The sequence below is a fragment of the Belonocnema kinseyi genome, chromosome 3 (genome assembly GCF_010883055.1).
Source record: "Belonocnema kinseyi isolate 2016_QV_RU_SX_M_011 chromosome 3, B_treatae_v1, whole genome shotgun sequence".
Lineage (NCBI taxonomy): Eukaryota > Metazoa > Arthropoda > Insecta > Hymenoptera > Cynipidae > Belonocnema > Belonocnema kinseyi.
The window spans coordinates 95,891,073-95,914,782 of record NC_046659.1 but is presented as its reverse complement, the minus strand read 5'-3'; the positions used below and the strand labels follow the sequence as shown (position 1 = coordinate 95,914,782).

The 23,710-nt window shown below is 29.2% G+C and overlaps 1 protein-coding gene across 2 annotated transcripts in view; it reads right to left on the bottom strand.

Moving 5' to 3' along the window:
- LOC117169365 (rho guanine nucleotide exchange factor 12) overlaps window positions 1–23,710 on the bottom strand; it is a 118,235-nt gene that overhangs the window by 65,999 nt on the left and 28,526 nt on the right. For both annotated transcript variants that reach the window (XM_033355710.1, XM_033355711.1), the window contains exons 5-6: window positions 7,691–7,917; window positions 1,831–2,049 (exon numbers count right to left, since the gene is read on the bottom strand). In XM_033355710.1, coding sequence (XP_033211601.1) covers window positions 1,831–2,049; window positions 7,691–7,917 — 446 coding nt within the window. The remainder of the gene's footprint in view (window positions 1–1,830; window positions 2,050–7,690; window positions 7,918–23,710) is intronic.

The window sequence follows — 23,710 nt, the reverse complement described above, 5'->3', positions numbered from 1 at the left end:
TATTTTAAAATCTCGTAAAGTTCTATTAAATCTGATGACATTCAATTCCTGGAAAATTTATTAAAATATCTTAAGGGCTTTAAAAATCCCTTAAAATCATTGGAATTTTCAGAAATGTGATAAAATCCTTTGGAATTAAAAAAAATACCCTCAAATGTTTCAAATCTTTTAAAATCCCATTAAATTACTAAAATCAATAGAAATTTCCTTAAAATATTTTTAAATACAAGAAGATATTTCAAATCTTAAATTTTTTTTTAAATATTTGGAAATACTTTTATATATCTAGAATCCTACGATACTATTTCCTACGATACTATTTCTTGAAATCCTGAAATACTCGGAAATCGTATACAATTTTTTGAAATTCGTTAAAGCTTTTGAAAAGTAATTCAAAGTTTTTTGGAATCTTTTAAAATACCCTAAAATATTGAAATCCCTGGAAATGATTGAAATCTGTTTAAAATGATACGAAACATTTAAAGTGTTCTACGATATTTCAAAAGAATTTAAAAAAATGCAGAAATAGGTGACTTAAGAGTAAAAGTGAATAAAAGTGACTGTCCTGATTACTCTTGACGGTTATTTGAAACTTGCTTCTTACAGAAATTCTCTAAATTTTTCCTGATTTCTAGGTTTTCCTTAATCTACAGCCACCCTGGGAAACTAGATAATGACCGGACAATATGTAAATGCTTCACCCTTAAATAAAAGAACTAATGCGCAAAATTGAATTTTTTAAATAAAAATCGTAGTAATGAACTTCCGTGGAGATAGTGAAGTATCTTCATTTTATGTATCATGAAACTGGAGGATGGGAGCTTACAATTTCAAACTTTCTATATGAAGGAACACCCTATTGTGCGTTTGTGATTGCATTTACTATACAGCTTGCCATTTTTTCTAACTCGCTTTGACAATGTTTAACTTTATAGAGGGGTACATACACAGCTTCTGGAATTGATGTACATCAAGTTATTGTGAAATCATCCAAATAGTAATTATAATAATTTAAAGCTCACCCTTGAAAGGTAGTTTTAAAATTTGGTGGCAAATTTTAATCTTTTAAAGTGACGACAATGAATTCTTTTTCGTTTGGAATCAACGACTTCTGTCTTAAAATTGGGACAACTAATTGTTCGACAATTCGTAAATGTGAAGGAGATATAATAAAGATTAAATAATATTTAAATTTAAACGCTTCATTGTGAATGGCTAATTTTTAAGTAGTCCAAATTTAAACTCTGATGAACACTGTTCTTTACAATTACGCAAATGCATACATTAAACATGTCTAAATTATGTTTCTTTAAATTTAAAAGTATTAGATTTTGAACTTATTTCGTTCAAAATTGTTCAATCTGATTGTTTTTAATTTAAAATACAATTTTTAAAGATATATATTTGAAACCAATTGAGTTTGAATGTTCGAATTTCAATTTTTCCGTTACCTGATGTACATCAAAGTTCGAAGATTTTTTATTTCTAATCTATGTTAGATGAGTCAGTCTCCAATTTCTAGCGAGTGGTATATTCCGAATTACCGATTGTTTTTAAGCTTATTTACATTTGCAAACCACCTTTGAAATTACGAGTAGTAACCGCACCGATTATTTATTTTCCTTTAAGGCGTTTTGCGCCTTTCGATCTTCAATAATGATTATCATGATTATGATAGTATGACTTTAAAAGCTGAAGTACTTAGAATAAGTTTTCTAGTTTTATAAGAGACAGGTACAAAACGCCTAAATGGATCTTTACCATTTTTAGAATCTAGATTTTCTAAATTTGATACTAAAAATGTGATAAGCAGAGAAAATAACTGCATACATGGTCGTTGTTCGATACGGAATTAAGTCTTTCCTGGAGAACTCGGACTCTCCTCTCGGCTCCGGTTAAGTCCGTTTGTAATGATGCGATGCTGTTGGTGTTTCCAGCTCCCAGTTTGGCGAGTTCGCTTCGCAGCATCTCGACGTAGCTCTGTTCCTTTTCTAACATTAATTGGATTGTGTGCACTCTTTCAGTCTCTAGTTGCCGTTTTTTCTCGTGCTGTAATTAATCATAAAGAATTAGGAAATTCTATAGTGTATTTGGTTAAATGAGCATGTTGACGGTTGGATCAAATCAGGGTGCCCAGTGGAGTTATATGATAAAATTCCCGAAACATTCACGCAGGCTTTTTGAAAATTCCCATACATATATGAATAAAAAATTTATTTCTTATAGAAATGATTTTTTAAAACTATTTGTTGTTGGTTTCTTAAAAAACCAGGTTTACTAATAATATCCAGAAAATGGCATATATGTTATAATTCAACCCAAGACTCTTATTCTTCGTGTTTTGTCTCCTGTTATGTATTAAAAAATGAAATTTAAATTACATGAGATTTTTGATCTGATAAATTTGAGGATATTCTGTCAATAAAGATTCGCTAAAAATATTTGATATCTCTAAAAGATAAATAATGTAAATACAGTAAATTTTTAAAATACTGAGCTGTGTGTATAAAAAAAAATTATATTTATCTACACAAGCAATTATCTCTACCATTATGTCATTCTGTGGGTTTTAAAATTATATTTTTTCTAGCAAACTTTAACAATTATTTCAAACACCTCTGAACTCTTAACTAAAAGACAAAAAACGCCAGATAAAAAATTAAGAAGTCGAAAAAATAAACGCCAGATAAAAAATTAAGAAGTCGAAAAAATAAAAAAATGATAAGCTCAAAACGGAGTATTTTTAAATTCTGCTATTTATCTTTCATTCGTTCAACTATATACGTTTTTTCTATTGTTTTTTATCATAGAGGTAGTGATTTATTTGTTTGAGAATCATCTGATCATTTACAACGAAATCAAATCAAAAATGCTTTAACTATATAATTAATTATAATGTTCATTTGCGAAACTTAAAAACAAACATAGTCATTTTTTTGATAGCTTATAAGTTATACATGAAAATCCTAATGTTTAAAAAAACTGAAATTCTACTAAAAGAAGAGGTACAAGTTTTATTTTATCAGTTGAAATTCCAAGATTTAAAAAATTGTTTAAAACTAGCTGGAAAAAAATTTCAGAACTGAAAATGAAATATGGAATGGGTTTCTTTGCGCTTGTCATGCCTTGAACTTTTCAATTTTGTTGATAGTGTGGTTAACTTAACCCCAACATGAGTTGTTAAAAATATTTTTCCAAGCGCTCTGAAAAAGAAAAAAATTAAATGCAATATACGGATACTCCAAATACTGTTTAAGATTAGCTAAAAAAAAAAGACAATTTAAATCTAAAATAAGAAATACAAAATTCAGTATTTTATTTTCATTTTTTTCAATTTCACACCAATTATTCTAATGTTTTTCTTTTATCAGAATCAAGTTCCGAAGTATTTAAAATAATTTTAAAATCTACTTAGAAGAAAAATGATTTAAAGACCCGTAAAATGACTATGTTGAAAAATGTTTCTTTTCCGTTTTTGATGCCTTAAACTTGTAAATTTATTTTCGTGTTTTTTGATAATTAGAAACCTATCAGAGGTCCATAATATTTTTGTAACCTGAAATATACATATTCACATTTGTTTTTCAAAGATTAGCTGCAATTATATAAAAAATAATCTTCCAAAAGACTGTCCTTTCCTCCAGTAACCATAAAAAATGGAGATCTTTGAAAATAACTATAAAACTGATGAAAATAATAATTTCCTCAGTAACAACATCAACGCAAAAAAAGTTTATTTCTAAATTTGCCCTAAACACTTTTGGTGAAAACAGTCATACAAAATTTTATAAACTTTAGCTTTAGTTTCTCAAAAACTCCCTAACGCAGGTTTTCCCTGATATTCTCTCACAATTTTTAAATTCCAGAATATCCTGACCCGTAGGAAACCGGGCCTCCGACTCCTTTGAACAGTCTCAAGTCATTTTGTACATTTTGTTAAAAAATTGATTGAAAATACGGTAATTTAAAAAATAAAGAAAGTTTTCATCCTGCTCCGTGAATGAAAAATAAAAAAATCTTGCTTTTCCCACACGCTGGACACCCTGTAAAAGTGAAAATGTGAAAGAAATAAGACTTCGAATAAAGAACTGGTGTTTCATATTGTTAGATTTTATAGATTATAGTCTTTAAAAAAATAATTGCTTACAAAAAATGATTAATGATGACAAAGGAAGTAATAAGAAATGCGTAAAAACTGACAGTCGCATGCAGATTTGAGAATACATAAAATTTGAGTATACTTTAAAATACGCGCAACAGATGTAGAAAACCTCAAAGGCGCGAAACATTGCTTTATAGTTGTCGTAATTTATTTCTTCTTTAATTATGTGAATTGTCTTCGAAATGTTGTAAAAATATATTTATCAACAATAGTTGACCTATAAAAATGTAATAGATAATATTAGTATATTTAGAAAAAATTATCATTGTGCTAACAAACTATCATTATACATAAAAAAGTAAGATTTGTAACATTTACTTCATAATCGATACATTGAAATCATTTATTATATTTTCAATTAATATACTAATTTAAATTTATGACATATTCATTTATAAACTTCGATTTAAATTTCGAGCCATTTCAAATTTTGATGCGAAAGTACGTTTTTGACATTTAAATATAAAAACTGAGAAAATGGGAAATCCAGAGGCAAATCCTATTTTGAATTTACTTATTGAAATTTAATTTTAAACTAGAAAAGTAAGTCTTACAAAATCTGTTTCATTTTATACTTTTTCAAGAATGAAGATACATCATATATTTTCAAGCTTACTTATACATAATTCAATACAAAAAGGTACGTGCATACAAATACTCTAAGTACTTTATACTGAATACATATAAAAATAAAATAAACTATATGATAGATAAAAAATAATATTAAGTACGAAGATAAATTAATGTTTAGTGATAAATTATAGGAAGGTTAAGATAAAATTAGGAAAAGGCTTAAAAGTCCAAAAGAACAGTATAGAATCCAAAAAAATAATAAAGTTTCATTAAAACAAAAAACTTTATAGTCCGTGTCCTCGTGAGTGATTTATTTCTCGTGTAATTAATAATAAATAAGCCATTAATGTGATTTAGGTCTGCTAATAACAAATAAATACTCTGATTCAATGACAAATAGAATTCTTTACTTTTGAACATAAAATATGCCTCAAGGAAAATTTCCTTCAAAATCTTCAGGCAAAATACTAAATTATCAAGAAGTGTCTACTCGTCCAGAAATTCTAGAAAAATAGCGTCAGAGTTTTTCACTATTCATTCTAAATTTCGGGACAAATAGACAGGCCAAATCGTTAAAATATCTATTATATTTGTCATTTGATGTTAAGACTGGTTAAAAATACCAAGTTTTTCAGATTCAAATGAAGCCATGATCAAAGTTTGGGTTATATACTATAGTGTAGAATCACTGCTTTATTAATTTTTACTTGATAACTGTAGCCAAGATCAATGGCCAAAAAGGTAACAGAAAGGTTTTCAACGTTTTCCATAAAAGACTTCATTGGTACCGAAAAGACTTATTGTATTGTTTTACAATTTTTTCTATTCTTTCAACCATTTTGGGCAAAAAAATTACCGAATAAAAAGGTTTACAATTATGTCTTAAATTGTTATGCAAACTCCAAAGTCGTAGCTTATTTCGGACTTGGGAAAAATTAGGCATGTTTGTAAAACGAATTTTGCTGGAAAAACACCTAATAAAAGACAAGTGGAAGAATAATATTTGTTGTGTTCTAAAATTTTGATTTCTCGTAATTTTATTTTGATAAATCCATGAAAAACACTCTTCCTGAAAGCGGATTGATGTGCTTGGGGATATTATTCTAATATGAATTGCAAATAAAATAACCGTGTTGCAATATTTCTTGCTCTTTCCTGCTCAGGCACCTTTTCATCAAGATTTCGTTTCGATCTGAGAAAATTTGCCCCCAAGTGGCCACAAAATTTAATTTTCATAATCCTCTGACTTTTGCTTAATTTTTCTTGAATAATCTTTCATTTTTCTTGACCATTTCATCATGATAATCCTAAAGAATTAAAAATAATTCAGGATAAATTTAGAATTAATTTAAATCAATTGCAACAGATATTTGAGAATATCTTCAAATCCTTGAAACCCCACTTTATGAAATCCATCACAGTTTAAAGAAATTCCATGATATTCTGTGAAATCTAATGACATTTCCTCAAAGCCTGGAAAACTTATTAAAATACCTTGAAAGATTTTAAAATACTTTATAATCATTGAAATCCTCGGAAATCTGACAAAATACCTTGAAATCTTTTAAAATACTCTAAAATATTTGAAATGCTTTGAAATCCATTCAAATTCTAAAAAAATGATAGATTCCTTGGAATATTTTACAAAATTCGCAAATATATAAAATCTTTTGAAACTTTTTAAATCTTTTGAAAATGCCTTGTAAAATTTTAATACGGCCTAAACGATTTTAAATTGTTTGCAATTATTGGGATTCTTTTAAAACTTTTTAAAGCTCCTAAATTTGGTCCGGGAATGTCTTTTAGGCTGAAATTTTGACCAGACAAATCCCCCCCCCCAAACTTTTAAATGATTTTTCTTTGATATGTGAATAATTTAAACTAAACATTTAAAGCACCCAATTTTATTCTACAAAGTTTAAAGAATATCGGAGAATTTTCTCAAGTTGATCGGATGATTAAATGTGAAATGGTAGACCATCTAAAAGTGTGTAGGGTAACATCGACCCAGAGTAGGTATTTATACCCGAATTCAATAGTGGTTATTTCATGGATTAGTCAATTGAAAAAATTGACTGAGGCGATCTTTTCATTTTTGAAGTGACTTTTTTTTTAAAAGTACCTAAAAAGGGATTTGAGAAAAAAGTGACTGTATGGCATTCCTGAACTTAAAGTGCTTCTTACAAAAATTCCCAGACTTTTGCCATTTTTACGAAATCCCTGAGCTTTCTCTAATTTACCCTGACCAAAAAGATACGCCTGTTGGGTAGCTACGCCAGCATCACCAATATTGAATTATTTGGGAAGAAACTTCAATTTCAATTCAATATTAACAAAAAATATTACAATAAATAATTAATTTTACACCTCAATATAATATTTGCTGATTAAAATAAATTGTAGTTCATTGCTCTTTTTCATTAACATTGCCCTAATAACTTTGAGGTACCCAATAGTTCGCATGTCAGGTGGTGCTGGTGTCAAGGTCATGCAGGTGCTCTACATGTATATTTCCTGACTTCACCCAGATTTTCAGGTTTTCCTGACATGTGGCCGCCCTCTCTACACCCGACCCACTCTATTGATTATTGGTATGAAAAAAAGAAATAAAAAAAAAAAAAAAGAGTAGCACCTTACATTTCTGATTGGCGTGCTGACAGTAGGCCTCCGTGTTCTTCGTATTTGAAAGAAGCGTGCGGGTGTGGGAGACAGCGAGGGTGAAGCAGGACTAGCAAAAGTGACAGGACTAGCAAAAGTGGCAGGAATCACAGGACTATCAGCATCAGCAGGAGCAGGAGGGGGATGATCAGGAAAAAGATAATCAAAGCGGGTGATAGAAGAGAGCCGGCCTAGATTGCTCTGGGGAGTGTGTTGTTCTTGAAGATTGCTGTAGATGATGTCGTAAGCATAAGATGCTGTGTTAGGGTTCATGCGGGTGCGAGGATAGGGACTTACATCGACGGGTTGAGGACCGGTGATGCGATCGGTACAGGGTGCGCCTCCGGCAGGCGCTGTGGCAGCCCTGTGGAGGGACGTGGCGGGTTGCGAGGGTGAGACCATGGTGGAGCCGGCCGTGAGGCTCGCTGGACGATGCTGCTGTTGCCCCGTGAGTCCGCCAGGCAAACCTGCTGCTAACGATCTGACTGGTTTCTGCTGCACTGTCAAAACCACCTGTGTCGAGGCTGCAACAAGTTCAAGGATACAAGATTAGTCATTCTGTACTTCGATTCTGTTCCTTTATTATTCATCTCCAACTCGAGACTACTTAATTATTCACACTTCACTATTCCTCTGTGTGTCTCCTCTACTCAGGCTCTATTTTTAAACAAGTATTTTTATTACTTCATCAACACTTTATTTCTCCATTTATCGCTTAAATCATAACTTTAGTTCTAGCTTAGTAATTGAAAATTTAATTGTTTGGTATCAGCTTCGAATAGTGGCGCCGTTCACGCTGAAATAACTATAGCGAAACAACTACACATTATTTATTTATTTAATTATTGGTTCTTCAATAATAATTCAATACCGTCAAGAGACTTGACACCTCCCATATAAGCCTGACAATAGAAATTTCACCCATGTGATTGAACTACGTGCGGTGTTATTAGGTGGTAAAAAAAATTTTTTTTGCTAGAGGGCAGCGATCGTCATTAATTTGTGTGGTTCGCGTTGAAAGAATATTTCTTTAATCCATTACACCAGGAAAATTCACAAAATTTGAAAATACCCGTTTTACGTGAAAGGCATGCTAAATACGAGGCTTCAAAAAATTTCTAACAAAGATGAATTACACAGTAAGTGAGTTTTAGATATAATATTTTTTATTTAAGATATTTTTTAATTTTTCAGACAATTTATATTTGTATAAATTCCCCCACTCCACCAAATCATGAAACGTTGTTATTCTGCAATTGCTTAAACAATTTCCATTTATATACATTTTTCCCTTACCAATCCATATAAAATTAGTACTTCCTGTAATGATGGACACACTTCGTGAACGAATTTACGGGGTAATATTCTTGATTAATATTTACCGTTTTGGTAAAAAATGTAATTTCTTTGTAATACATTTCTGGATCATCTTCCGTTCTACGTTTCGTGACGGTAATCAATTATTAATTAAATACTAATAATGTTAAAGTTACACATTTTTTGTTTGTTATTTCAGTCACTCTTTATTTATTTGCTTATTTAAGTCAATTTTATGAAGCGATCATACCAGAGGCTTTCAACTTCACATGTGATAGTTTCTTGTTAAAGACTTAGAGAACTTTAATCAAAAGTACATTTATCATTGTTTGAAATTGGAACTATTTAATTTTTTAATTTTCGATAAATAACATTAGAGTCAGCTAAAGATTTAAAAAAGGATGAATTTTCTGTCGAAATAGACGAAAGATCAACAGAAAAGTTGAAGTTTCGACCAAAGTAGTTGAATTTTTAATCACATAGTTGAATTTTCAACCTACAAAAATTAATTATAAAAAAAATGTTATGCATGATATTTCAACCAAAAAAGAGGACATTTCTACTTAAAGAGATGAATTTTCAACCCGAATTTTAATAAATACTGCCACATTTTCAACTAAAAAAGACGATTTTTTAAAATAGTTTTTGAACTTTTAACCAAATATTAAAATATTTAACTTCAATTATAATCGCCAGGAGGAAGTGACGGTAAAAAACACAAATAAAAATATAACAGAATATTTGATCACGGAGAGCGCATAAGTTCATTTTCAAAATTCTCTAATTTTTCCCTGACCAAGTTTTCAATTTCCTCGATTATTAATAATCAGAGACCAGAATCTTAACCTTACAACAATTCAGGATAGTTTTGTTCAAGAATGGAATAAAACAATTTCAAATTAAAATAAAAAATTGTAAATTATTATCTTTGACAGTTATTTAAAGTGCTTCTTAGACATTCCCTGACTTTCGCAAGATTTTTGTTTAAATTTCTGAATTTCCGTTGACTTCCAGGGTTTCCCTGACCTACGGTCGGCCTCATTTATATCCCAAATTTAAAGATCCAATATTATAAATGGATTCATCTTTTTTTTTTCTTAGTGCACCTATAATAATTCCCTAATTTTCTGGGCCTATCAATATAAAACATAACTAAAAAAATTAATTTGATCTTCTAAATTGAAAATTGGACCCTATTAAAACGAGGAAAATAAGTTTCCTAGCAGCCACAGAAGTTATGTGCGGAAAGTATCTAAAATTGCGTTAGGTCTCATGGCCCAAATACCTGTTGAGTAAGTTTCAGGAGATCTCGAATACAAACCAATGCAAGTGGAATTTTAACGGGAATGTGAATTTGTCTCGACTAAAATCTTTACACAGTTGTGCAGATTAAAGTCGGCAGTGATACAGCTGCACGTTCTTATTATAGGTTATTTCGAGCGAATAACGTGCAATGGATTTCCTGAGGTCAGCAAATTGTATTCACTACTCGTATAAACGTCTCGCCAGTGAGCGAAGTAAAACTGTCGCGAGCATTCACTTCAAAAGAAACCCACACACTCTTTCCATTCAATACTTTTTTAACTTCTAATTGTTTATCAAGTCAATTTTTATTCAAACCTAGACTGGGCAAAAAAATATAGGAGATACATATAACAATTATTTTTAATTAAATAGAAATTTTAATTACTGGTTAATCAAACAAGATTTGATTAAAAATACAGGATAGCCAAAAAACTTCATTTTCAATGGTCCCTGACTTTTCCCTGGCTGATTTTTAATTTCTGACCATTACTATTTAAATATCAGAATTTCGATTTTGTAAAATTCTTAACATAGAATCTTTTATAAACGCAGTAAAACAATCTCAGATTAAAATTAAAATATTCAAATCTGGCTACGTCTAGTCGTCCCAAAAAATTTGGAGACTTGGAAGAGGGGATGGACTACTTATCCCGAAAATTCGGGACTACTAGCCAAACTTCTGAAAAATATTTGACTACTCATCCGTAATTCCGGGACTAGATAGTTCGTACAAATTGATGTATTTATTTCAATAGAAAAAATGGACTTTTATATCATAAAAGATGAATTTTCGATCCAAAAGGAGGATTTTTTAATATAAAAAGTTTAACTCTCGACCAAAAAAGATAAATTTGTATCAAAATTGATACGACCAAAAAAAGATAAATTTGTATCAAAATTTTTGAATTTTTAACCTAAAAAAATTGCAACTAAATGGTCGAATTTTCGAATAATAGAGATTAAACTTCAACCAAAAAAAGTTGCCTTTTTAACCAAATAATTGAATTTTTTGAAGAGATTTGAATTTTCAACAAAAAAGATGAATTTTTTACACAAATAGACAAATATATAAAAAAAATTCTTGATTAAATCTTCAACAAAATACATGAGTTTTTAATCAAATATAAAGTTGAATCTTCAACCTACGAAGATGACTTCTCAACAAAAAATATAATAGTTGATATTTCAACCAAGAATATGAAATTTCTACCAAAAGAGATGAACTTACAACACAATACATGAACTTGCAGAGAAACAGTTGAATGTTCTATTAAAAAAGATCAATTTCCAATAAAAAATGGAACATTTTAATTTTCAATGAATAAAACAAGATTAATCAAAGAAAACAAACAAATTTTCAACAAAGTAGTTGAATTTTCAACTAAACAGATCAATTTTCAAAAAATAAAGATTTTTCAGTCAAGAAAGACGAAAAAGTTTATCCAAATTGTCGAACGTTTAAGTCAAAATATGGGTTTTCGTTAAAACAGTTGATATTTCAACCCGAAAATATTAATTTAAAAAAAAGTTAATTTTCAACCAAAGAGTAATCAAAAATGGAGAATTTACATTTTCAGTTAAAAAATTTTTTTTTTGAAAATGGTGTATTATCAATTAAAAAATATCAATATTTAATCAAAAATGGAGAATTTACATTTTCACTTTAAAAAACAAAATTTAAAAAAATAGATGTATTATCAATTAATAAAGATCATTTTTCAACAAAAAAGTTCAACTTTCAATGGGAGAGATGAATTTTCAACTAAAATCTGAATCTTTAACTGGAATTGTTAAAATTTTAGTTTCAAAAATTAGATTTCAACAGCAACAAAAAACTAACTTTTAACCACAGAGTTTAATTTTTGACTGGAATGATCAATCTTCAACTGGAATAGTGAAATTGTCAGTTAAAAAATTAATTTTCAACCGAAAGATTTTAATTTGAAGTCAAATACAGTGAATTAAACAAAAAGACGAATTTTAAAAATAATAGTTGAATCATCAACTAAAGAAAAATAACTGTTAAATAAACGGTTGCACTTTTAAGGAAAAAAGGCTATCATTTGAAACCAAAAAAGAGTTTTAAAAAAAGTTGAATATTCAACCAATAAAGATTTCAGTTAATTTTTCAACGCCAAAATATCAATTTTTAATCAAATAATAAATTTTTTATCTAAAAATATAATCGCCTGGTGGAAGAAACTGCAAACACAAAGGAATAAAAATATAAGTATAATTAGAAGGCAAATAAATTACTAACAAGAATATTATACCAGGGTGACGGCAAAACTATATTTTCAAAATTCTCTCATTTTCCGTGATAATATGTACAGACCAGAATTTTCAACTTGTAACATTTTTAACATATTTAAAATGTTTCGTTAATTGAATAAAACAATTTCAAATTAAAATGTTAATATATAACATTTAATATCCATGACAGTAATTTAAAGTGCCTCTTACAGAAATTTCCTGACTTTTGTAAGATTTTTTTTTAACCACCCTGATATAATCTTTATTTTGATTATATTTTTTATCCAGAATTTTTTAATAGACGAAATCAAATCATTTTTAAATATTCATTGGAAGCGCTATAAAAGAAACTTTGATTCGGAGAATTCATTGACAAACTTTCACATCTAGATATTTGCTATTTTCAACGCACATGTGACCTTGTAAAAAGTAAAACGTCGTGTGCGTTTTATAAAGCATGTTTTACAAAGTTGACAGAACACTTAAGCAATTATTTAGAAATAAATCGTTGTTCATGTTTAGGGGAAGGTCGAATTTCACATGACGAAAACTGTTTCTTGGTACTTTTATTTTGTCTAATCCATTTCAATTGTTCAATTTTGAAGGCCAATTTCAGAATTCTAAACTGTTTCCAAACATTTTTGTAGAATGTTTTTTATTGAAAGAGCTCTTTCCTTTTTTCAATTACTTTTCATTTATTTCTAGCTTATCTCAATTCACAACAGAATTATTTCTCCATTGAATTTCCTCGTTTTTCGCAAGTATGATTCACGGTCAACAGCAGAAATTTTTGGTAGGTCATTGGCGTGTTGTGGGACTTCCTGTTGAACGCCTCAAGCACATTGTAAGTGAGGATTCGTCCTTTTAAAATTATTATTACAACCGAGTTTTCTGTTATTGTGTCCAGACGCTTTGTCGCAATAAATTGCAAGCGAAGAAGAATCCGGAAGTTCAGAGTACACTTTGCAATAAACAACTTGAATCCAAGAACATTAATTGAGCGTCATTGTTACGACTTTGATTTTTCATTTCTAGGAAATAAGAAAACGAGATAATTTTTCCACAGATTGCAGCTTTTTTACGAATATGGATGGAGTAAATTATAATTCAATGAAGCATGGATTTCAAATTGGATAATATAACTCTTATTTTGATAGCAATCAAACTTCAGTCCTCATATTTTCAGAGAGTATTAGTTTTTATTCTGTTTATTCAGCTTTATTAGAACAAACTAATTTTCAGATGGAAACTATAGGCGGTTGTAACTAGAAAGGCGATAATCAAATTTTATTATAAAACTTAAAAACTGGAGCAAGTTATTTTAGCAAAAAAAAAAAAAAATGTCAACATAATTTTCCAAAAGTCTTCCTAATAATTACTTGCAAATGCCTGGTGACAACACACCTTGCGAATGCTGAACTGATTTCTGAATTCGTGCCAAAAAGCCTTTCCTTAACATGACTAACGCTCGATTTGTTTTCAAGAAAATGAAAGACATAACTCAAGTGAAATCATTTCTGATCAAATGATCCAGGTTTCATTTAAATAATAACAAAAAACAGAAGTTAGAATGATTTTAATTGGATCAAATACAATTTTTCAAATAAAAAGAGGTTAAAAATAAATCACAATCAGACCTCGAAGATAATCATATTAGGATTTATTTTATATCCAAGTATTAAAATTTTGGATTTTTGTGGGTATAAATTTAAATACTTCCAAATACTTATTACTAGATAAATATAGTGCGTATTATCTTCAATTAAAAAGAAAATGGAAACAATATAAGATCAATTATATGTTTCTTAGTAAAATACTTAATCCACAAAATAAAAATTTTTTTAAAAAGAAAAACTGCTTTATTTCTGAAAAAATTATTGACTTAAAAAAATGCAGTTCAAACTTAAAACATTAAGAACTGAATACTACCAGGTGATGTATAAACGTAGAGAAGAAATGCGGCTATTTCTACCGGATTTTCGATACAAATAACCCCACTTTCAGGCACCGCTATTCACCCTGAAAAAATCCAAACAGTTGTACCGAATTCTAATTAACTAGAATTTAAAATAAAATTTTGCAAATCTTTAGAAAATTTTTTATTGTTGTGTGGGATCTCAGAATGACATATTAAAAAATTATTAATAAAAAAAATTCGAAATTGTGGAAATTTGGAATTTTAACCATGGCCGAATAGGAATTTTAAATTAGAGGCGATACAAATTTAATATTTTTAAGAGAAAAGCTTTGAGTTTAGAAACAGCGCCATCTGATAAGCGAACCATTGGGAAACTCGTAACTGCTACCCAATAATTCCCAAATAGTGGAGCTCAAGTTGCTAGTCGCTATACAATATACAAAAAAGCAGTACACAAAAATAATTTTTTGAAGTTTAATGGTAGCTTTTTGAAATATTAATATTTAAATTATTATATTAAAAAGATATATTTATACGTTATCTCGAATTAAATATTTGCAAATAAGTGTGTTTTTTTAAATAAGAAATAAAAGAATTGGAGAATTAAAAAAAGCGAGTGATTGAAAAAGTGTATAAATTTATAAAAATGAGTGTTATAGAAATTTACGTCCAATTCACGCCACCAAGTTAATTTGCACTGTTAAAAAAGCCAATATTTTAAACACCTTTTGCGAATTAATTATCCAAATTAATTATATTAATTAATTAATATTAATTATATTGCAAATTCATTAAATGAAGCAACTGGTACCGCCCTTCCAATTTTCACCTGCCTTGGCCTTATTTTTATTCTCAGCCATGACAGTGGCCAACATGCAGCCGGCCCTCGTAAAATTAAATTTTGAGAGCAACCTGAGAGCATATGAAGAAATAAAACAGTTTAAATCCAAGTGTTGTGAAAACAATGATTTAAGAATTGAAGTTTTTAATTTGCTTTGCCAAGTGAAATTTCTTTAAATTTCTTTTTAACAAAAAAAATTGTACCAAGGGTACATAAAATTGATTTTGTTGGTGTTCACTCCCTAATTAAAGAAACGCATTAGGAGGTCAAAAGCACTGGCTACCCAAATAAAGCTCCACGGGTGCCTGATCCCAGGCCCGTTTCAGGTCATACGTGGTAGGTGTTCTCATGTAGAGGACCGGGTGTCGGCGAACCGAGCAAAAGTCGCACATTCGAAAAAGAAAAAAATAATGGTAATTTTTTGGGGACACTTTTTGCACATTTGCAGCCCGCCACGCTCGTGTTTCGGATTCAAAGACAAAACTGCGTAAAAGCGAGTCAAGCAAAGCCAGTAAAGTCAGTGGCGCGGGCGTTTGGACGGGATATTCGTACCGAGAACCTCGGCCCAGGTGTATATTAATATGAATGACGAGGTCCAGTGTTTACACACTCTTACAGTCTTACACACGAGTACGACAGATATACGTGACCAGGCCGAGTCGAAGTCGAAGTGAAGTCGCGGGATCGAGCTCACTGCTCGAACCTCCAAGATTTTCGTTTTCTAAAGGCTACAGGGCTACTACATACATGTATAGAGGCCGATAAGGATGTATTTTCATTAGCAGGGAGGCTATTCTCGAACCTACAGTTACCCGTTTTAAAGATACCTACATACTTGGAAATGGTAATTAATCGGCGCTCCTGAATATCTAATGAAAATGAATGAACGAGAATGAGCTTTCTATTTGAAAAGTGAATGGGCTACTAGACTGGGAGAATGACGAATTGTTTTGAATCTTGGCGTTAAGAGACAGTTTTGACAATTTGATGTACTAAGTGGAGAGGATGAATTGATGGATTAGGCAATTGGAAGTTTTATTTAGATAATTTATCAAGGCGGTTGATTGACGTGTGATTGACTTTTTTTTGTATCGAGCATACGTGAGATTCATTCATTCACTGGAGGACTCACTAATCCCTTATGTTGACAGGTTTCCACTAAATGCTCTTTGAAATTGTATATTAAACCTGTATATCAATTCCGAGAGTCGAAAGAAACTGAAAATAAAGATTGAAATTTTTTTGAAATGTTTATGATTATGAGCATTTAAAAAAATACATTCGAGAAAATAACATGTTAGGGTATCCATTCAAAGTACCAAAAAATATTCCAGGCTATTTCCCGGATTTCCCAGTCAAACATTAAATTACATTCTAGAACTACAAGGTACAGTATGATGTGAATTATTGCAGTAGGGGTTCCAGATTTCATACCGCAAAATGACCGCTCTTAAAACAGGGGAAATGGGTGATTTTCCAATAATATTGATAATATTTCAATAATAAATTCTTTTAAATACCACTAATTTAGGAACCATATTCCCAAGACTTCGAGTCAAAATTTATTGACTTATCAACAAAATAGTAAAATTTTTATTTAAAAAAATGAATTTTCAACACAAAAATACGATTTTTCAACTAAGGAGTTAATTTTTAAGCTAAAAAATCGAACTTTTAGCAAAAAATATTTGTAAGGAAATAATATGTGACCATCAACAAGCCATCGACGTAACTCTCAAAAAGACGATGTTTAATTTTTGTCACCAATGTAAACAAAAAAAATCTATTTTCGAATAAAAATGGTTCTATCTGTTCTTTTTTTGTACGAAAAACTTTGAAAATAATTTGGGATTCTTTTCTAATGGTTAGAGAGTGGCTATAAAATTAATTTTTTTAATTTCTTGACTCATTCCTGACCATGAATATTAAGAGATTTAAACTTGAATCTTTTAAGTTTAAACATACAATAATTTATACATGGAATAAATCAAATTTAAATATTTAAAAAAATGTATTGTCCTTGATAGTTGTTTAATGTTCCTGTCATAGAAATTCCTCAATTTTACAAGTTTTTTTATTCTAGTTAATGCCTTGATTTCTCGGACTTTTCAAATATTTTTTCATTATATTTAGATGACATCTTTGCTGGTTTTTCGAAAGATATCGTTTTGAATTGACCCAAGTATCATAATAAGGAGATACCGGTAATTGTTAATTTTAGTTTCAGTTCGTAATTTTTGTAATGGAAACTGAGAAATTGAAATTAATACCTGAGTATTAATTTGCCACAAAAGTGATATGCAATTTTTCGCAAGTTTTCGAGAAATTCGATCTTGAAATATCCGCCACAAGCCAGAAAATAGAGTTCGGCAAAACATCATGTAAATCGGCCGGTAACTCAGACAGTAGCTGCCGACACTTTTTCATTTTACTGTTATTGATTAAAATGTTTATAAATATATTTCATACCTTCTGAAGCAAAAATTTCTTTGATTCGAAAAAATGTGTTTCCCAATAGACACTTAAAACAAATCTTGTTCTTTTAAAATAGAATCGTTTATCCCCTAAAATACGAAGTTTCAAAAACCATTATAAACTATTATAAAAAAGGTGTAAATAGTGAGAATCGAACACACAACATTTAGGCTGCAAAGCCGAAACGTTACTGCCTAAGCTGTCGGCTGATTTAAAGCAGGTTTCGCCAAACTCTTTATGCCTCGTGGTGGATATTTCAAATTCGATTTTCTCGAAAACAGCAGAAAATTGCATATTAATGTTTTTGCAAATTAATACTCAGGTAATGAGCTTTTAGCACCAAAAATATAAACCGAGTCTAAAGTTGAGAATTGCCGATCTCCCCTTGTAAAGCATTCTTTCGGGTATCCTTTTTTAATATGAAAATGGAAAACAAGGTTTTTAAAAATATTATAATATTTTTGACAATACTTTTAAAGCCATTTTCTAAATATATTTAAAAATGCCTCTTTTCAGGACTTTTTTAAAGCAATCACAATGGAACATACTCAAATTTGAGAGCATTAAAAACTAGTCTGATTATAAATACACAATGGTAATAAATCTTTTATTTTCAAAAAGCTTAATTTGAAGAAAGTCAATAATCAATTATAAAATTATAAAAGCAGAAAACGCAATGTAAAATCACCTAAAAGGCTTCGAATAAGAAATTCTATTCTTTAAATTAGAAATAAAAAAATAATTAAAATAAGTATTGAAATTTAAAAGCATTGGTTTTGGAATTGATTCAAAAAGTGATATTAGAAAAGCATAACCGAAAAGTTTAAAATCTTGAATTCATTGAATGAATTATAATTTAAACTTAACAATCTGAAGGTTTTTCTTTTAGAAGCTTCTGAATTTGAAGATATCTTAATATAAGAACATCTAAAGATGAAAGCTTTTAACTTAAAAAGAGCGTTCAATTTTTTACAATTAGTCTTGCATTTAAAAAATATCCAGAGCATCAATTACTAACATTTTAAGCTGAAATTAAATTTCGAATCACAAAAAAATGCTAACGGATTGCAAATTTTCTGATTGAAAGTCCTCCAATTATAAAATCATTAAGATATTTAATTACATAGTTAAATATTAATAAATCATAATTTTACTAATAACAATATATAAATAATTATAATTTAATCCGAGAATGGCCTGCATACTTTTCTGAACTGAACATTAAATCTTCAAAATCTGTATTGACATGTAGTTTTTCATTTAGAATAAAGTGACTATAGCGCGTTTTCCATTTGACGATACGTAATCTTCATAATAGAACCTAAATGCCAACCGGAATTGATGATATTGAGCATGCTTTTGTTTCAAGAAAGAAATTCTTTACAAGAGTGATAATGTAAAGAACTTAACCATTTTCAATTGTTAATAGAAATTAAATATTCTGTATAAAAATTCATTTTTCCATTCAAAAAGAAGTACATATTTATAAACTTAATATATGGAGTGCCAGTTTATTAACTCGAGAACCGACAAAACATGTTACAAAAAGTACCAATTAATTTTCAACAGCCATTAAATCGATTTTGTATCAAGGGAAATAGACAAAAAATACTTTACGGCCTGTTAAGAAATATAATTTAATACCTAAGGAAATTAAAAAAAATTAATCTTCAGAAGTATAGAAGTTTCAAGGCTGGAAGTGCAGAGATTTAAAAAACTGATATGAAATACTGCTAACTTACAATTAGCAATCACTAAACTCTCATTGATAATTAATCACAGAACCGTTCTTTTCTGAAAATAAAACTATAAAAATGGAAATATTACGCCATGTTGGAAGCTTTTGTACATTAAAGTGATTATGAATTCAAGAAAAATATACAGATGACTCTAAAGTCTAAAGACCGCAAACTGCAGAAGTACATAAGAAATCAATTTGAAGTACGTATGAAGTTGAGAACCTCGGTAATAGAAAAAGACCAGAAAAAACTTATTGAGTCAGCACGACGATTACTTCAATCCTGCGTGACTTCTACATAACTTCTAAGTTTTCTTGCCAAGAGGTATTCCTTTTTCTATGAAAACATGCAAGCGCAACAGTCAATTATTAACTATATAGGTGACTTTCTCATAATCCAAAACTAAATTTCTTAGACCAAAAAAATCATGTTTTCTCGATAAAAAGGATAATGAACCTCAATTTTTGATTTGAAAGAAATAAGTGATTCAGGATGGCCGTTTTAACCAAAGAGAAAAATTCCCAGGCATTTCAAGGTCATTTCCGGGTTCGCAATTCAACGTCCATGAAATTAAGAAATTTAAACTCCTAATGCAAATTTTTTTTTATTTGAAGCAATAAAAGCTGAACTACAAATTAAAACACTCAAAGTGGAACCAATGATTTGAACGTATAAAATAGAAACTGTTAACAATTTTCAATCGAATTATTTCAAATTAGATGCAATTAAACTGAAAAACATCTTTTAACTTTTTTAAATTATATAGCTCAAAGATAAAGCTTGAGTTCCAAAATAATAAATCCACCTTATCATTTTCAATGCTTTAAATTGACGATAATGGTTCAATTGCTCTTTCTACATCAAAAGTTGTCTTTGGTTTGGAATATGTATTTTTAAATTTTATCTTTACATTTTTTTCCCAAATAAAAAAATGATTTACGACTTCCCAAATAATATCAAGAAAATCTTTTTATTATCTTAAAACTTTTGACATCTTGAAATTGTAAACTATTTTTTAAATTCATTCAAAATTTGTAAATGTCTTTAAAAATTTGTAAAATCCTACATAATTAAAAAAAAATTGTCTTAAAATCTTCCAGTCTTCTTTTGAAAATTTTGGAAATGTTTTTAAATATTACTTGAAAATTAATTTTTCAAAATAAAAAAATCATTTTAAAGTTTCTTAGTAACATTAAGATATTTGTTGTATCATATTAAAATCTTTAACAATTCTTAAACAGGGTGCCTACTGTGTGGGAATTCAAGAAAATCTGGGTATTGTCTGGGAAATGAAAAAAAATTTATGCGGGAAGTGGAATTCATTTCGTTATAATTTTGTTTTTCCTTAGAGCTACTTGATATACTTTTTTCTTACTTAAAATTGTAATCCTTACCAATTATTAAAAAATAAATAAATAACTGGTTAAAAATAAACTGTAACATTGTCATCGAGAAAATTATGCATACTGCAACCGTGCAATGTATGCTTTGATCGTAAGAGGAACCTGCATTAATAAACGGGGAAAATACGAGAATTTCGTGGGCAAAATTTAGTAGATACCCTGCTAAAAAGCTTCTAAATTTTTTTTCGAAATTTATACAAATTTACATTTTGTTTTAAACTATTTGATACATTTATTTTATATTTATACATCAAAGTTGAACAATTTCACTTAAACATTAAATTTGTCTTAATAGAACAATTAAAATTGTAACGTTCAAAGGTTAAATTGATGTATTAAAAATTTTAACGATTCAAGGCAAATAACTCAATTTTAAATTGTTTATTTTTGAATATTTGATTTATAAGTGCTCGTTTTAAATAAGCAGTAAAATATTTCTAAATATTAAATAATTGCTCTTTTTCCTAATTCCGAATTTTTAAAATAGAATGGGGTAAAAATGAAATATTTTAGACTGAAATAATATTTGAACAGAATTTGAAATTTAATAAAAGCCTTTAATTATTTTATGAAGTGTTAGATTTGTTTAAATAATAAGTCTAGCTAGTTAAATTTTCAGAATAGTATTATAAAAGTTTTTCATTTTTAATTGCTTCAGTCTCAAAAAGTACATTTTAAAATTCTTTAAACTGAAAACGTACGCTTACAAATAAAGATCTTAATTGAAAAAAGTTGTAAGAGATTTAACAATGACGCACTGCAAACCGAATCATATCATAATTAATAGAAGTAACAATTGACCATTACAACAACACAAATTGAAATCGAAATCATTTTATATTTGTGAATAATTTCACAAAAAAGAGAAAAAATAGAAATACTATTTTTAAATCTATTATAGCATCATGTAATATGAAATTTTGTGATATTTTAAGTGATTCTCTGGTTTTTTCGCGGTCTTAATAAATTCCCGGTCCAACGGTTACCCTGGAACTTAATAATTAAATTACAAACTCAAAGAATAAAATTTGGATTAGATCATTATACGACAGTTCTTTGAAAGATTGATGTCATCGTCATTAATAAAAGACCCAAGAATGCGAAACAGAGTTTAACAATCGAGACTTCGCATTACGTGAATAATGCAATAATTGTAAAAGATAACTATATTACGAGATCTTTACATTCGTATGGAGAAAACTCAGAATGTGTACGATATTTATATATCAAGGCCTACATTGTAATCGGGACGATAATGAAATTACAAACAGCACGACTTTTCACTCTTCGGTGACACTGCTTTTTAAATTAGCACATCTGCACAGGGTTATCAGTTATCAGATGAACTTCGAAAAATTGCTGAAGCCGGAAACAACGTTATTTTTATTTCCAGTAGCCTAAACATTAATCAGCTGCCTTTCTTACTTAATAATTTTTGTTTCAAAAATTTAATTATTTATTAAATGAAACGTGATTGCTTTAATCTAAAAGTTAAAAAAGAAAACATTTAGAAATTGAACTTTTAAAATAATACGATTTCAAATCTCTGAATGTAATTTTAGAATTTTTGACATTCTTGAATAAAGCCTTCGAATTTGAACAAATTGTAATTGAAAACCATAGAAATTAAACAATTTGAACTTGAAAACAGCCGAAAATGTACAGTCTTGAAATTTAAGCGTAAAAACTCTAACAATTTATGAAAAAGATACAATACCGTTCACGAGTATGAGGACACCTAAAAAACTAGCGGTTGAAAGCATACACTCACTTCTCGCAGGATATCTCCGGAACAATATAAGATTGAATAACTTCTAAAAAAAAGCGTTGGCAAGTTTATTAAATTCAATGTCAAATGAGTCGTACTTCAAGTATTTTTTATAAGTAGACTAAGATAATAAGTGAGAAAGACCGGTGTAATTTCTGATTTTTGTCAATATTTATGATTCAACCGACATACTGATTTTCGTATGGCGCACGCCTCTATATTTCATTATAGAAGAATAGTAAAGTATATAGTAAAAATTGGAAAGTTACGCAAAATAGCTGTGACCAAGAAACTGTATATATGTTCAGCGGTTCTCAAATTATCATTAAAAATGTAGAGGCGTGCGCGTTGCGAAAATTGCTCGGCCAAGACAATTAGATATTTTCACTTCAACCATCAGCTAACTTCACTTCGTTAAAAGCTGATGGGAAAACAATGGATCAAATGCACGGAATAAACCTTTATTTCTGAAATATCTTTGTAATTAATAATAATTATTATATTTTTTTTTATTTCATTATATAGTAATAAAAAATAAAAAACTATTTTTCAAATACATTTATACAGAAAAAACTGGCTTTTACGACGATATTAGCAAAATAGAGCCAAAATGAACTGAATCCCATGCATTTGGTCCCTTGCTTTCCCCTCAGCAATCAACGAAGTGAAGTTAGCTGTTGATTGAAGTGAAAATACCTAATAGCGGCCAGTCGCCGCTCGACCGAGCGATTTTCGTCTTGTGCACGCCTCGATGGTTTTTCTGATAATTCGAAAACAAGTGAACATTTTTACAGATTCTTGGGCTCATTTTAAAGAGATAATTCCAAGGTTCATTTTAATAATTTATTTTATAATTTCAAGGTAACATTTTTATCATTATTTTCCTCGATTTTGCCAGGAGTTGTCCTCATACTCCTATATGGCATTATATCTTTTAGTATAATTGTAGCAAAAATGGTTATAAGTAGTATAGTCAATTGGGTAGTTCGAAGCCTGCAGTTTGTTTGGTAAATTTCTTATCTGTATTTAATAATTTAATATACTGAATGAATGTCTATTCAATAATTTATAATCTGCTCAAGTTCTTGGTCAGAAGATTGGAAAACACGTGACTAGTATTTAAAAACAGAGAGTTGAATTACAGAAATGCTTCCTTCTTGATGAGATCAGTGAACGTACTTCCGCTCCAATTACAAGAAATTAATATATGTTTGAAGGCACGAGAAATTGTGAAGGTTTGAATATAAACGCCAGGTTCCAGACTTGTGATATTCTTCGAGCTAATCTGTCTCTTCTCG